General features: G+C 43.4%; 1 protein-coding gene across 1 annotated transcript in view; it reads right to left on the bottom strand.

The window, feature by feature from the left end:
- Positions 1–17,648, bottom strand: part of EXOC4 (exocyst complex component 4) — a gene marked incomplete at both ends in the record, with an annotated part of 836,896 nt that overhangs the window by 807,466 nt on the left and 11,782 nt on the right. Inside the window, 1 exon segment of the mRNA XM_079711536.1 lies at positions 7,354–7,543. Within this exon segment, the coding sequence (XP_079567662.1) occupies positions 7,354–7,543 (190 nt within the window).

Below are 17,648 nucleotides of genomic sequence, written 5' to 3'. Positions count from 1 at the left end.
AGAATCTCAAGATTATGCTGAGCAAAAGAAGCCAGACGCAGGAGTATACACGCTATGAAGTTCTGCAACAGGGAAAAATAATATATGGTGATAGATTTCAAATCAGTATTTGTTTGGAGCAAGATGGGGTTGGGGGTATGGCCTATAAAGAAGCAGCAGAGGGCTTCCCTGGTGGCGCAGTGGTTGAGAGTCCGCCTGCCGATGCAGGGGACACGGGTTCGTGCCCCGGTCCGGGAAGATCCCACATGCCGCGGAGCGGCTGGGCCCGTGAGCTGAGCCATGGCCGCTGAGCCTGCGCGTCCGGAGCCTGTGCTCCGCAACGGGAGAGGCCACAACAGTGAGAGGCCCGTGTACCGCAAAAAAAAAAAAAAAAAAAAAAGAAGCAGGAGAGAAGTCTCTGGGGCAATGGAAACATATTCAAGGATATATGCGTTTGACAAAACTCACTGAACTAAAAATAATGCATTTTATTGTACGTAAACGCTAGCTCAATAAATATGATTTTTGAAACAGGGAGGGGAGAAACAGGGCTATGTCTATCAATGAATAAATGCAGGTAAATGTAAGAAAGGTACCATATTCCACCTAAATGTTTATTTCTCAAAGGCCTGTTCTTTTAGAAATGTGGTGACAGCATTTTAATTCCATTCTAATTTAATCAGGATAGTTAAGATTCAAAAATTCTGTTACTCTGTTTCTTCCTTAAATAAATCCATGAAGAGTCAAGCTTTTCAAATCATGACATCAAAACCCAAGTAAAACTACCAAAATGTAAGGTAGATAGCTAGTGGGAAGCAGCCGCATAGCACCGGGAGATCAGCTAGATGCTTTGTGACCTACTGGAGGGGTGGGATAGGGAGGGTGGGAGGGAGGGAGACGCAAAAGGGAAGCGATGTGGGAACAGATGTATATGTAAAACTGATTCACTTTGTTATAAAGCAGAAACTAATACAGCATTGTGAAGCAATTATACTCCAATAAAGTTGTAAAAAAAAAAACAAAAAAACAAAACCCCAAGTAAAGAAATCCTTCCTCAAACACAAGTTTCCTTTGCTTCCTTAGAATTCTAGTAACTTCATTTGCTCCAAATCACCTGTTCAGAAAAAACAAGAATTTCAGTTTCAATAAACAAGAACTAAGTCACTTTAATTAGAGACTATTAGAAAAAGAGAAAATAAGGAACACAGGGCCCAAGAGGTCATTGTGAATGGATATGTGAGATGACACAGAAAGCAGAGAGAGATTTTTGCAACCCTGCCTTGAGAAAGATCAAGAGAGAAGGAAATGAACTGGGGCCTCTGAACAACACGTTGGGACATGTGACAGAGGAGGATGCTGATGGAGGCACAGGGGAGGTGGTGGAGGCCCTAACTTTTAAGTCATAAAATCAGAAAAGCATTGAACTTGGATGAAGTATTAGGGGAGGAGGGGAATGTCTTTGAGTGTGCATATTATCTGTAATAAAATACAACAAATGTGCAAGCACTTCATTGATACTGTAGACTAGAAATACCCTGTAAAGTTCCTCAGAAGCAAGGGATGGTAAATGAAAATTAATGAAACAATCAACGTTATTCTTACTTCTAAAAGAACAGAGTATCATATTTTCTCTTTTTTGTAGTAAAAACAAATCCACATATAAGCATTTTCATGGGTATTATCCTAACACATGTCCAAGCCATTTTTTCCCATAGTCTTAAAAGAAAGTGCTTAGAACAAATGAACTGTAGAAACACTACTCACTGCTCTGTTTACAAGCCCTTTAGAACTAAAGATCATTTTTTAATTACCCTCAAACTTTTATTTCTCATGCTTTTTGCTCCTTAGTTTTTCAGCTTCCATTCTAAGGTCTTAAATTCTGAGAGGCTCCACTCAACCTTTTCCAAAGGCAATACTATCCTTTTGAGTTGCAGAGTCTGGATACAGAACACAAATACAGATACAGTTAAACTTAATGAAAAGACTGCCTTGTAGTTCTTGTGACCGCATTAATGATCCGGACCACTGCCTAGATTTTAAGTGATGATATCTCATTCTTGCCCACAGTTTGGCATGTCCATTTCTAGGCTTTTGTTCCCTTTCTCATACAAGCAGCTGGGATTTTCTATCTTATGTCTGGGCTCAAATAACTTCCTACCAAAACCATGTTGTCCTACTGTGACTTTCTTTTTTATATCAATTAAGGTTATTCTTCATTCTAATTCTACCTCACAACATATACTCTCATATAAAAAGTCACAAAATTATTTTAGTTAAATGTTAAGTAATGAATGTTACATTACTCAATGACCAAGCCCTAACAACTTCACTTTAACAATCACATATGGTTATTTCCAATTACAGGCAAGAAAAATGAGTTAAGAGCTCAATCAAGCACCAACAGAACAGCCGAAACTGGGGCGAAATGTAAAGCGTTTGTGCGCACATCACAACAGAGACAAGTATCTGTGTTTTCCCTTCAGTTTACCTGCTTCTATGATAAGCATTAGATGGATACTTAGTATCTTTAAAGAAATCTGGTTATCACCTCATCTACTTAATACAGGATGGAAGAAACACTCAAATTCAAATACTACCAACAAGCATACGGCCCAAGTTCCCAACTCATATCCATTCATATTCATCTATTCTGGTGCTGCTGTAACAGTCATTATGACAGACACTGGTAGAAGCTATAAACTCTGAGGTTTTCTAATGCAGTAACATCTCATTTGTACTCAACAGTAATAAGACAGCCCAACTATTTTACTTATCCACATAACTGACCTGATCAATCATACATGGTATTTTATTTCCACATTTAATCTCGAAAAAATTCCAAGTGGACTTGACTGATATAAAGAAGTTTGGAGCATCACAGAAGAGTCAGATCTATCTGTCAGCTCATACTATCCTCAAGGACAGAGATTCTACCAACAAGAATCCGTAAATGAAAGAAATAACAAAATGGGGAACGTAAACAGTTCCGTGTTCTCAAGCTTTAAAAGGTAACAAAGCATGAATGTGAACATCTTCATCTGCCTTGGCCCCCACTAAAATCTCATCTCAGTACAGCAGCTAGAGGGGCCCTTTTAACATGTTTGACGCATCGTGCCGTTCTTGTGCTCAAAACTTACAATGATTTCCACACACCCAGGGTTAAAATCAAAGTCCTTACAGTGATCAAGACCCCACGTGACCGGACCCACTCTGCCACACCTCACCCACCAGCGCTCTCATCTCCCTCTGCCACTCTCCCCACTTCTCACTGTGCTCCAGCTCCAACCTTGCCGCTCCCCCAAATTCCAATCATGTTCTTGCTTGAGGATCTTTCTGTACCTGCTATTCCTCCTTCCTGGGGTGCTTTTCCGGACTCTCCCTCACCTTCTTCTAGTGTTGGCTTGAATATAACCGCAGTGAAGCCCTCCCTGACCACTCTGTTCAAAACAGCAACCCCTTATTCTCCTTCCTTGCTTTTTTTTTATTTTAAGCACAGCATTTCTTACCATCTGTTATACCCTCTTACTAATTTATAGCCTGCCTTTCTTGACTAGAATGTAAACTCCACGAGGACAGGAATTTTTTTTTTTTCCGGTATGCGGGCCTCTCACTGTTGTAGCCTCTCCCGTCGCGGAGCACAGGCTCCGGACGTGCAGGCTCAGCGGCCATGGCTCAGGGGCCCAGCCGCTCCGTGGCATGTGGGATCTTCCCGGACCGGGGCACGAACCCGTGTCCCCTGCATCGGCAGGCGGACTCTCAACCACTGCGTCACCAGGGAAGCCCACGAAGACAGGAATTTTTGTCTGTTTTACTCACTTCTATACCCCAGGACCTAGACCACTGCTCAGCACAAAACAAACACTTAATATAGAGACTAAATCAATGTTGCTAAATATCATCTATTTGTTTTCCTGTGTCTTCCCACTAGCATGTAAGCCCCATGAGGACAGGGACTGGTATTTTCCACTACATGGAAATCTAAAACAGATTTCAGTATCGAAACCACCACCAGCACATAGCTGGCACTCAACAGATATTTATTGAGTGAATGCTCGTTCCATTCTTCTGGCAGAGAGCAGGAAGAAAATGTCAACTCAGATTCACACGTTCTCAACATCTTGCTTGGCTCTGAAATAATGTAAACCAATGATTACGGAATCATCCCCATTTTTACTTTAAAAATATACATACCTTTATTCTGTATACAATCTAAAGTGCAATTAAAAACCAAAACTGACAGGCAAAGATTAGTGAGGAAACATCAGTGTTTCCTTGGTGATAAGAAACAGACTTTCACAGTACAAAACTGTCAAATTATACAATAGAAACAAATTCCCTTTCATTTTTCCCCAAAATTTTCTTCTCCCATGTATCAATTATCAAAGGCTTTCTTGAAAAGACATTTAGCTCTTTATTTTTCTCTTGCCAATATTGAGACCAGTTCATAACACTGAGTTATGTGACATTTACTTTCTTTTTTTTTTTTTTTTTTGCGGTACGCAGGCCTCTCACTGTCGTGGCCTCTCCCGTTGCGGAGCACAGGCTCTGGACTCGCAGGCTCAGCGGCCATGGCTCACAGGCCCAGCCGCTCCACGGCATGTGGGATCTTCCCGGACCGGGGCACAAGCCCACGTCCCCTGCATCGGCAGGCGGACTCTCAACCACTGCGCCACCAGGGAAGCCCCCAACATTTACTTTCTTGACAACTGTCTGACATAATAAAAAAAATTTTTTGTTGTTTCCTTTTGCTCAGAACTCCAGCATACTTGAAAATGAGGAGGACGGTGAAAAGACTGGCTACTAAAACAAATGTGAAATAATCAAGATGAGACTCTCTTTTTCAGTACCAGCAAACACTCTTTGTTTGGGCAAAGAAACTACTGACTCAGAGTGATAGGGAGTCAAGGCAGAGACCACTGCAGTGCCTCCCTTGAGATTAGGACAAAGTCCTTCCAGTCAAGCACACTCATCAGAAAACAGCAACACCAAGAGGTCCTTCACTCTTACTGTGATTACCCGAGGCAAAGCCAGAAGGTCAGCAGCTCTACAGATGCACTTTCTGACCCCTCTGGAGCTTAGTACATTGGGTCAAAATGGACTACAGTTCACTTTAAATCTAGAGCTACTGATCTATAGCTTTACCTAGTTTCACCGATAAATCCACAGGATGAACTCACCACTTGTAAAGGCTAAGAATTATAGAATTCCTTCTGAAAATGCCCAGTTCATTCTAAAATGTAAAGTGGTCACCACATTGCTTCAAAAAAAGGTTAGGAACCTACTGATTGTGGAACTGTACACTTCAAGGCTGAAACTCACATATAACAGCATTCTTAGAAGAATCATTTAGGTACCTATTACCAAATCATAAGGTCTAGAAGGCAGGGAAGAAAACATGTGAGGAGACCGTAGGCACGGCCACCACTGGGCAGGTACATCCAGAGAATTCCCGAACCAATCAAATAGCACAGGGCAGCACACTTCAAATGGTCTGTGCAGCCCTCTGGCCACAGAGGTGCTTGAGGGTCAGCTGCTGAGCGCTAAGGAGGGGTGCCAGCACGAGGCTCTGCATCTCTCAGCCCAATACCAAACAAGAGGCAACTGGTATGTTGGGGTTCTGCAAAATATCTCATGTACAAAGAAATGGGGGGCTACTGCTTAAAAGATGTCTGAAAACCAGCATCAAGGACCTCAGAGCAGGGAGACCAGAGTTCAAATCCTAAATTTGTTGAGTGGGGAACAGACATAATTCTGCCTGGCAAGGAATCAGTGCCCAGTAAGTGGGAGCAACTGTTATTTATCAGAGAGCAGTAATACAAGGTATTAAAGGAGTGACCCTCAAAATACATAGCCAAGAACCACATAACTATGATGTGACAGTATATAACCTTTATTTGATCAGTTCATCCCTTGACCAAATATAAAAAATACCCCTTATGAACCCACTTTATCCTTTAAGAACTAAAGATGTGGCACCCAGGAACCAAAAGTTTTTCAAAGACCAACCACAGAAGGAGGGGGGGAGGGGAGGGAGGGAAGGAAGGAAAGAAGAAAGGAACCAATTTCTGCCTTGCGAACCAGAAATAGAGAGACAGATGTAGAGAACAAATGTATGGACACCAAGGCGGGAAAGCGGGGTGGGTGGGTAGTGGTGGGATGAACTGGGAGATTGGGATTGACATATATACACTCACATGTAAAAATAGAGAACTAATGAGAACCTGCTGTATAGCACAAGGAACTCTACTTCACTTCGCTGTACAGGAGAAACTAAAACAACTATACCCCAATTAAAAAAAAAAGAAGAAAGGAACCAAGAAGAGGGAAGGAGGAGAGGAAGAGAGAAGGGAGAAAGAAAAAGAGTGAAAGAAAAACAGCTCCAAAATATGAAAGACAATTACAAAATAAAAATTAATGCATGCTTGTCACTACTAAAGAACAATATTCAAGAACTTCAGTATTCATAAATATTTACATTTAAATAATTTGTGAGTTAGATTTTCTTCTCAAAACCAACAAGAATGTACAATGACTGCAGAGAGATCACAACCAACTTCAAATGGGGTGACATACTCAAAACCAAAAATTTTTTTTATTTTCAACTGCTATGGCAATACACACACACAATGTGTGACATGAGCACAATAAATACATTTAATACATTATAACGAGAGCCTCTAACAATAAAAGGCCCTAGAGTCTTAAAACAGCTCCCCTTTTAGGCTTCCTCAAGTTGAGGCCATCTCCTCTGTGCCATTTCACACTGCAGTGAAAAGTAACAGCAGAGGGACTTCCCTGGTAGAGCAGCGGTTAAGAATCCGCCTGCCAACGCAGGGAACGTGGGTTCGATCCCTGGTCCGGGAAGATCCCAAGTGCCACTGAGCAACTAAGCCTCTGTGCCACAACTACTGAACCTGCACTCTAGAGCCCGCAAGTCACAACCACTGAGCCCGTGTGACACAACTACTGAGCCCACACACCTGGAGTCCGTGCTCTGCAACAAGAAAAGCCACCGCAATGAGAAGCCCGGGCACCACCACAGAGAGTAGGCCCCACTCACTGCAACGAGAGAAACCCTGCACACAGCAAGGAAGACCCAACGCAGCCAAAATAAATAAATAAATAAATTTATTTTAAAAAAGGAAAAGTAACGGCAGAAGCCAAGGATCAGACTTAAGGGAGAAAAGAAGCAAGGCCAGATGCCCTCTGTGAGCCTCTGCATCCTGGCTTTCCAGAAACCTGCAAAACTCCTGCAAAGCATCAGTATGAATCACTCGTTAAGGCTGTTACCACTACCAGGGCACCTCCAAGCTATAACACCTGGACTAATGGTAGATGCAACAATCACCAGATATTAGAAGGATGGAGGCTTACCTGCTTTATTTTGTTTCGGGAGTTGGTGATGCGCTCTGTGATGCTCTGGTACGTGCGAATGGCTGTCGTCAATTCTGTGTAGTGCTGCACGATCAATTCATCCAGGTCACGATCACACTTCTCATAGGCTTCTTCAAGACGCCCCTTCTCATTTTCTCTGTCTTCAACATCATCACTGGTAGACAGGGTCCTGGTAAAGACAGAATATATCAAGCTGAGGCAAACTTGAAACCCAAAAGTAGACGAAGGATGAGTTAAGTCAATGAGAGCACATTTACTTCACTAACTAGGAAATGAAACAAGTTACTAAGAGAAAATAGGAAACCGCCTGCACAGCAAATTCTAGTAGCCTATCTAAATGGATTTATTGGTTGCCAATCCAAGGAGTCTCTCTCTTCACTTTTCCCCTTGGCATAATCAGGTTAACAGGCAGCATGAGCTCTGCAAGAACCTGGGTAGGTCTTGATTTGTTGGAGTGAATTCAAGTACTTGCATTCCCCTTACCAGTGACAAGTCTGGCCAATGAGACCTAAGGACTTCTAGGAGTAGTTTTCTTTTTCTTTTTATAAAATGATATTTTATTTATTTATTTATTTATTTTATTTTTGGCTACTTTGGGTCTTCGTTGCAGCGAACAAGCTTTCTCTAGTTGCAGCAAGCGGGGGCTACTCTTCGTTGCAGAGCATGGGCTCTAGGCGTGCGGGCTCAGTACTTGTGGCTCGTGGGCTCAGTACTTGTGGCTCGCGGGCTCAGTACTTGTGGCTCGCGGGCTCTATCTAGAGCGCAGCCTCAGTAGTTGTGGCACACAGGCCCAGGTGCTCCACGGCATGTGGGATCTTCCCGGACCAGGGCTCGAACCCGTGTTCCCTGCATTGGCAGGCGATTCTTAACCACTGTGCCACCAGGGAAGCCCCTAGGAGTAGTTTTCTTGCAAGAAGGTTAACAGGAAGCAGGTCCCTTTTCCCAACACTGGATATTGTTATACAAAACTAAGATAATCATACATTAGCCATACTATAATCCTGGAAGGGGAAGCCAAGAGAAATGCCAAGCTACTGCCATTACATCATTGGGCCACTAAAGCAGCCAACCCACAGCTGCCTTATCGAGGGACTCCCTGTTAGGGGAGATAATAAATATCCATTGTTTAAGTCACTTTCGCTTGGTCTTCTTTTATATATAGCCAAAAGCATACTTACTATAAAATTGCTTCTACACTGAGGAACCGCCTTCCAAACAGTTCATTCAAATGACCTGAATTCAGTACAGGGCCCCCCAGCGGCCTGGAAATAAGGTCACAGTCATTCTAAAATCCACTACAACAGACAGCAATATCAGCTATACTACAAGGCAGTTCCTGCATTTACTATCCTTCCAACAGCACTAACAAGCTTGATACGAATCAACAATAAGCAGGGAATGAGATAGATACACTTATTAAAAATCTTTCAATAACTTAGCTTGATACATGAACCACAGATCTTGTTTCCTCTTTTACCCTTCTTGGATAATTTTTTTTTTAATTTAGTGTTATAATCAGTAACAAAGAAACCTTTTTCTCTTATCTGTTGGCTGCGGTAATTTAGTTTCATTAAATTCCCTCAGATTTGTCAGCTTATACATTCAGCATACTTTATTTCATTTATCTTTTTTAATTTAGGGAGGGGGTAGTTTAGGCTCTCAATGATGGATGCCATCAATTATAAGTCCATCATGAGAACTGCTTTCAGAGATGGTCTGTCAGCGAATCAGTCACATATCCCCTTCCAGATTTTTGCAAGCAAAATACTGTACAACAACAGTCTTCTCCAAAATGTCATTTAGAGTGAAAGATCTTAATTCATGAGTCACATAATATATAAAACTTATCTTCCAATTTAGAGGGCGATTCAGCAAGCCAGTCTCTGACTTCAATCTAACCTCAAAAAAGAAGTTTGTAAATGTGTTAGGGATGTCAAGAGATGGGGCCCAGCATGAAATGGGGAGCAAGAGGGATAGAAATGGAAGGAAAAGGCAAAGCCTGTGAGGGCTACAGGATACACTCCAGGCTGCACACTGGGAACCCCAAGACTTGAAGGAAGGCCTTTACCATGCCAGATCCTGTCCTCCTCTGTCAACTGGTGAGCCTACCCCAGACCACCTCCAAGCTTACTTTCAGGCAGAAAATACCACACGAGCATTTGACTAATGAAGTAAGTCGGAGTAGAGAACTTAGGGGGAATTTGGTTTCAAAGAGAGAGCTACCAATACTACTTGCAGTATTTGGCTACACGGTGGCTAAGCATATCATCCTGTTGTTTCTGTGATATATAACTTTGCTCTTTAAATTTGAAACCTTCCGGGCTGTTAATCTAAAGTAAAGCACAATCAGAAAATGCCTTCAATTTATCAAGTGTCCCAAAGGGAAGAGTTCCCAGATATTTAACTATTATTTCCCCCCTTTCACAGCAAACGGCCACAGACTTTTCAAAGCTACACTGGATCCGTTTGCCATCTTTACGACGCTTTGCATGATTTCCTCCCCACCACCGTTTGTGGAAGGAAACATGCCAAGCATTTCACATTGTTTACATTAACTAGTAGAATTACCATGAAGGAAGATGTCAGGCTGAGAGACAGGACGCCTTCTCGGGCATCAGTGGTCACTGTAACACATTACCACAGCATTAGGAATTATTTAGAAAACAGAAAGGGTTACTAAAATGAAGATGAGAAAGTTGGGCCTATAGGGAGTTTTAGCTCCTATTTTCATTTTCAGAGAAAATATTTATGTAAGGAAATAGCCTGTGCCATGTTTGCCCCACATTTGAAATTCATCCTCTTGATGTAAACTGGGCTGAATGACATTTTGCCTTTAGTCAAAAATACTTACATAGGAGAACTCTGAGAGGACAAAACCATTAAAGTTTTTTTTTTTTTTAATTAGAGCAAAGGAAGGCAGCGATAATAGCCACTGATATCTAGAGGCTGCACATTTTATAGAAAGTACGTTTAATCCTCAGAACAGCCCACTGGAGTGGGTCCTGTGGTTATCCTCCCTCTCCTTTTTTTTTTAAAATAAATTTATTTATTTATTTTTGGCTGTGTTGGGTCTTCGTTGCTGCACACTGGCTTTCTCTAGTTGTGGCGAGCGGGGGCTACTCTTCGTTGAAGTGTGCAGCTTCTTATTGCTGTGGCTTCTCTTGCTGCAGAGCACGGGCTCTAGGCGCTCGGACTTCAGTAGTTGTGGCACGCGGGCTCAGTAGCTGTGGCACTTGGGCTCAGTAGTTGTGGCTCGAGGGCTCTAGAGCTCAGGCTCAGTAGTTGTGGCGCACGGGCTTAGTTGCTCCGTGGCATGTGGGATCTTCACAGACCAGGGCTCAAACCCGTGTCGCCTGCATTGGCAGGCGGATTCTTAACCACTGCACCACCAGGGAAGTCCCCTCCCTCTCCCTTTTTATAGGAGAGGCATGAGATTTGACCTCCCACTTCACTCCTCCATACTGTCAAGAAATGCGAAGTCTGAGACTTTATCCTACTTAGAAGCTAACAAGTTAGCCTGCCGCAGTTTCACGGATGCTGGGGTAAGTCACAAAACTCCCGGGTGGGTCAGAAGCTCAGGACTTTATTAGTCATAGCACAGCAAGTAACACGAGCATCAGCATATTTGTAGCAGGCCACCTGCCCTCAAGTCCCACGGGCGTTGGAAGGATGGGCCGAAATGGATGCCTACACATGCTGAGTTGCTGGAGAGGAACCCTGAGCTTAAACATGCCTGCCCTTTGCTCTGGAAAGGTTATCTCTATCTTCCAAACATGTCAAACAAACATCCTTGACAGTCTAAAACAAAGGGCACCCGTACTTTGCTCACAACAACTTCAGAAACACAACCTTCCCAAGGAGAATCATCTCCCAACAAAAATGAAACCTAATTCATTGGGTTCCTCAGGGGACTGCATGGTGTCAAGCAATAGTAGACCATAAACGAAGATTCATTTCCAACCTGTTTTCTTTTCTGCAAAGTGAGACCAGAAATACAATGCCTCCCACAATAAACATCTGCAAAATGAATGAATGATAGACCATAAAAGCAGACTAACTCTAGGGAGAAAGTTCCCACACGTGCTACCAAAACGCAGCAAAATTCAGTGTAGGATTATCCTACTTTAAGCAAGTCACTTGACCTGAACTGAGAGCAGGGTAGAAGAGAACGTTTGTCATCTAGCTCACCCCGCCAGCCAGGTCAGGAACTTCTCCTCGGCCTTCTAAGCCTCTGGGCAAGGGAAACCTCACTGGCCCACAAAGCCATTCACTGCAATTTTGAACTGCTCTGCTTGTTACAAGGTCTTTCATTAACATAAAGCAAAATCAGCCTCTTTGTACTTTCTACCCATTGATCCTAGTTCCACCTTTTTCAGCAACATAAAATAAGTCTATTCCCTCTTCCATAAAGTCTCTCTTTAAATGGTAAAGGACTCTCAATAGTTTTTTTCTCACCTTCAGCACCTCCAATTTTTTCATCTGTTTCTTCCACAACATGGCAGCCCACCAGCCTTGTTACTTTCTTCTGAAGTTCCCTTGAAAATGGGTAACACTCACACAGGACTTACTACATTAATCTAAGTGGTTTTTATATAATAATTTATTCCAGACAACACCTGTGGAGTAGGTGCCATTGTCCCCCCTCTTCTTACAAATGAAGACTGAGTTGTGCGTTTGAAGCACAGAACTTTTAAGTAGCAGAGCCAGGCCTCAAACCTGGAGAGTCTGGTTCTTAAAAGGTTCCCTATCCTGCCTCAAGATGTGGTACTCAGAACAGACACAACATACTTCTAATATGGTGTGACCATCCAAACAGAAAGAGGTTTTATATCCCATAATACAGGCACTCTATTTCTAATCATGTAACCTAAAACTACACAGCATTCTTTTTGTAAATGTTGAGTCCAAAAATAATCCAAGATTCCTTTGACTGCAAGTACAGACAAACTAGCTCTCACTCACCCTCTACTTGGGAGATTTTAAAACTAAATACACAAATTTACATGCATTCCTGTGTCCCACATTTTGGGAAAAGAAGGTCAAAAGTGAGGCACAGGATATAAATTACAGAGTGTCTATTATACACTAAACAATGCAGTAGTTATTTTGTACACATAGTTTAAGGTGACTCTCAAAATGGTCTGGTGAGATAGTATCACCACCTTTTTACAGATCAAGAATCAAAGGAACAGAGAGGTAAAGTTGCACACATGCACACAGCTAACATCAAAAATGAAATTAGGGCTTCCCTGGTGGCGCAGTGGTTGAGAGTCCGCCTGCCAATGCAGGGGACACGGGTTCGTGCCCCGGTCCGGGAAGATCCCACATGCCGCGGAGCGGCTGGGCCCGTGAGCCATGGCCGCTGAGCCTGCGCGTCCGGAGCCTGTGCTCCGCAACGGGAGAGGCCACAACAGTGAGAGGCCCGCGTACCGCAAAAAAAAAAAAAATGAAATTAAAGCTAAGTATACTTGACGCCAAAACCCATGCCCTTTCCGCTATGCATGCTGTGAAACCTACTTTCCTGCCTTCAGCTCCTGAGCTGCAGGACTGCAGCCTAATCAAGCTACAGCCCACATTTCAAGAGAGGAGTGAACAGCTAGAGATGTCAACAGAGCACTTGGCAGCTTTTTCAGTAGTAAGTCTTGAATCTGGACAAGGTTTAAAAAGCATGAGCTAAAAGAAGACATGGGGCAGAGGAGAAACTATTTGAAGTTGCCATCCCAAGACGCCTTCAAGTTACTGAATCATTCTTTAGAGCTTTTTCCATTCCTATCTCAAAATCATTATGCTTTACAAACTATTGCCAAGTTCATGGATGAACATAAAAGCGTAGATTCCAGTTAAGCTGGACACAGACGTCTCTGGATCACTAAGAATTTTTCACTAAGACAGCTCTGGCATTTGCATGATGAATTACATCACTAACCATGACTAATTAATCGCAGGAAGGAATTTATTTACCCAGTGGACTAAAAGGACCACAGTACCCATGCTAAGCTATTGTTAACAACACCTCGTAGGAACACGTAGGTTAAATGGTTCTAGTGAATTTACAACCATGAGCTCCAAGAAAGCCCTATAAACAAGCATAAACACCCAGGGGAAATACGTGCAGGTCTAAAATGAAATTTGTCAGTTTCCTTTTTGATACCAGCTTCTGTATTTCAGTGTAGCCGGTCAAGTGTTTTGAAAGGAAAATAACTACTCACTGTTAACTGGCTCCTTCTATGGAACAATTTTGCTTTCACTTTGGACTTAATAGAGTAATGGAGTCCAGACAGGAAAAAGTACACAAAAGTCGATATTACTCTTTAAAAAAGACAAAAGCAAGATCAAATAAAAGAAAAAGCACACCTATGAAAACAGGGTTAGTCACCCAAAGGTAACCTATCACTCGAGAAACAATAACCTCCAGTCAAAGGCAGAATAAGATGAAAAACACAAATCTAGAATACTACCATTAAGAATACAGCAGGGGGGCTTCCCTGGTGGCGCAGTGGTTGAGAGTCCACCTGCCGATGCAGGGGACGCGGGTTCGTGCCCCGGTAGGGGAGGATCCCACATGCCGCGGAGCGGCTGGGCCCGTGGGCCATGGCCGCTGGGCCTGCGCGTCCAGAGCCTGTGCTCCGCAACGGGAGAGGCCACAACAGTGAGAGGCCCACGTACTGCAAAAAAAAAAAAAAAAAAAAAAAAAAAAGAATACAGCAGGGGCTTCCCTGGTGGCACAGTGGTTGGGAGTCCGCCTGCCGATGCAGGGGACGCGGGTTCGTGCCCCAGTCCGGGAGGATCCCACGTGCCATGGAGCGGCTGGGCCCGTGAGCCATGGCCGCTGAGCCTGTGCGTCCGGAGCCTGTGCTCTGCAATGGGAGAGGCCACAACAGTGAGAGGCCCGCGTACCGCAAAAAAAAAAAAAAAAAAAAAAAAAAAAAAAAGAATACAGCAGAAGTGTCTTACTTCTGACCAAATAATGTCAAACATGAGGCGTCTGCAACTTTCAAGCTCTTTGACCTTGGGCAGGTCACTTAACATGGTTGGGCCTGTTTCTTTCCTTGTCAAACAGACAAGGGAAGAGAACCTGCCTCACCAGGTTATTGTGAGGATTGGAGAAGTGTGTGAATGTGCTCTGTAAAATATAAAGTGCCCTCAATGCGTGGGCTGACACGTTATTAGGAACAAAATCAATCATTTGTGAATCACAACATTGTTAGCCCAAACCCCCTAAAGCCTCCCCCGGTGGAAAATTCCTGAGGATATTTATGAACTGAGATCAGCCCTTTTCTGTATATTCTTATGGTGCCGGGTACATTAAGAGCTTAGATAAAGCTAAATTATGAGCAGCAGCAAGATGCAGGATCTGAAGAGGTCATGGAGGGTAGTTACCTGCCTTAAGAAACAACTGCAACTAGACTATCTCACACAAAGAAATGTCAGTTCAAAAATCTATAGGGGGGCTTCCCTGGTGGCACAGTGGTTGAGAATCCGCCTGCCGATGCAGGGGACACGGGTTCATGCCCCGGTCTGGGAGGATCCCACATGCCGCGGAACGGCTGGGCCCGTGAGCCATGGCCGCTGAGCCTGCGTGTCTGGAGCTTGTGCTCTGCAATGGGAGAGGCCACAACAGTGAGAGGCCCGCGTACCGCAAAAAAAAAAAAAAAAAAAAAAAAAATCTATAGGAGACACAAGCAATAGTTACATTGACCCTATTTAGTCCATTTAGTCACTGAACAAATAGTTATGACACACCTGCAACTTAGCAGGCATAGCTGTAAGTGGCTAGAGACACAGCTGTGAATATAAACCAATCCCTCCCTCGTGAAGCGCACACCCTGGTCTAGTGGGGGAAGCAGGCATACGACACGTGGAGGCTGGGAGAGTGAGGGAGCAGCTATGGAAAAACGAAGGCAGGGTAGGGAGAAGGGAGACTCTTTTACACAAGAAGGTCAGGAATGGTGTCTCAGATCAAGATGCCATTTGAACAGAGCTTTCTAGAAAGCTGGAGGGAGGGGGAGGGGCGCGGCTGGCACTACCTGGGTAAACTGATCCCAGAGACAACAGAAGACGCACAGGCCCTGAAGCAGGACATATCTGGCCTGTTCAAGGAACAAGGAACGGTCAAGAAGTCAATGTGGCTTTAGAGAAGGGAGGAAGGATGACAATGATAGGAGACGAGGTCAGAGAGGAAGCCGGGAGCCAGATGAGGACAGCTTTGCGGGCTTCTACTCTAAAAGTGTTCTCTGAAGTCACTTGGGAGTTAGCACCAAAGAAAAGAATGACAGCTTTCAACCAACAGTTAATGGTGAATAATGAGTAACAGTATTTACTTTCAAGTTTCATTTCAATCCTATCCCAGTTCTTTCCAAAAAAGATCTGAGATGGTTTGTATATACCAGAATGTGGACAATACAAATGAGAAAGAGGAACTAGTTAAAGACAAGCAGGACAACAATGCCATATAAATGTAAAACACAGGTACACAGGTCATATGGACAAACGTAGCATGTATGAAACGAGCCCCCAATTTAACTTTGGGGTTCCTAGTAGCCGATGCAAAAAGAGAACCCCAGCCAATTATATATAATTCCCATTCTCAAAAAGACAGATGCCAGTTGCTCTAAGCAAGTAAACTTTAAACTAGTACTAAATTCTAAAAAAAAAAAAATCTTTCACTTAAAACAAGAAGACATGGACTTCCCTGGTGGCGCAGCAGTTAAGAATCCACCTGCCAAAATGCAGGGGACACAGGTTCGAGCCTGGTCCAGGAAGATCCCACATGCCACAGAGCAACTAAGCCCGTGCACCACAACTACTGAGCCTACGCTCTAGGGCCTGAGAGCCACAACTGCTGAAGCCCTCGCGCCACAACTACTGAAGCCTGTGCGCCTAGAGCCTGCACTCCGCAACAAGAGAAGCCACCACAGTGAGAAGGCCACACACCACAACGAAGAGTAGCCCCCACGTGCAGCAACTGGAGAAAGCCTGCGCGCAGCAACGAAGACCCAACACAGCCCAAAATAAATAAAAAATGTTTAAATAAAAATAAAACAAGAAGACATTACACAATATAGTGACCAATGTCCTCAACAACCTTCTAAAAACCAAGTAATAAATTTTACATGGCCATTTCTTATAAGGCCCTTCAAGAACCTAACATTAAAACACAACTCGGACCTAAGAGATTTTCAAAGACTCTGAATACAGTCCAAAGTATTAAGCTTTCCAATGATTTTAATCTAAGAATAGAATTTAGGGAATTTAAAGGACTAAATGGAACAAATCATGTTTCATTAACTTCCTGCTCTGAGCAAGCCTTTTGATAGTTGAAGCTGACCAGACAGCAATTCTCTGAAGAGAGTCCACAGTACAAGTATTCGGTAATGGAGGGCTAATAGAGGACTGTTAAACATTGTAAGACAGAAAAGCATGTAGTAAGACTGACAACCAGTTGTGAAAAATTAGCCTGACCAGGGCTCTTGCCTGAGCCTCAAGATTGCCAGACTGTCGCTCTGGAAGCATTTTAGGGTATTTTAACAAATAAGAGTGCCCAGAGTACCATATGTTATGGACTGAATTGTGACACACACACCACCTACCACCACAAAATTCATATGTTGAAGCCTAATCCCCAACGTGACTGTATTTGGAGACAGGGCCTAGAAGAGAGGTAATAAAGATTAAGTGAGGTCATACAGGCAGGGCGTTAATGCGAAGGAACTGGTGTCCTTCTAAAAAGAGGAAGAGACACGAGAGCCCTCTCCCTCCCCACACACTCAGAGGAAGGGCCATCTGAAGACACACGAGAAGGTGGCCATCTACCAGCCAAGAAGAGAGGCCTCACCAGACACCAACTCTGATGGTACAATACCGTGATCTTAGACTTCTAGCCTCCAAAACTGTGAGAAAATGTGTTGTTTAAGTCACCCAGTCTATGGTATTTTGTTATGGCAGCCTGAGCAGACTAATACACCACCCTATAAAACACAGGAGGCATTATTCTGGTTGGGTAAAATCTCAAGGCAGATGTTATCAGTAATCCCCCCCCTTAACCACAGCAACACAGGTTCTTCCCCAAGAAGAGTTAGCTGCCTGATAGAGTCTCAGATAACTAATTAACCTGCTATAAGAAATATTTAACATAATACACCTGAATTTTGGTGACACCTGCAGAATAATCAGCATTAAGCCAGGCTTCTGAAAACAGTTAATATGCTTAATTGTCTTCTAAGGGCATTCCTTGTTAGCATCCAGTGACCTCTCCTCCAGGAATAATAAAGATT

The sequence above is a fragment of the Hyperoodon ampullatus genome, assembly GCF_949752795.1.
Source record: "Hyperoodon ampullatus genome assembly, chromosome: 9".
NCBI classification, from domain to species: Eukaryota; Metazoa; Chordata; class Mammalia; order Artiodactyla; family Ziphiidae; genus Hyperoodon; species Hyperoodon ampullatus.
Note: the sequence above shows the minus strand (reverse complement) of the source record. Positions and strands in the feature narration are given on the sequence as shown.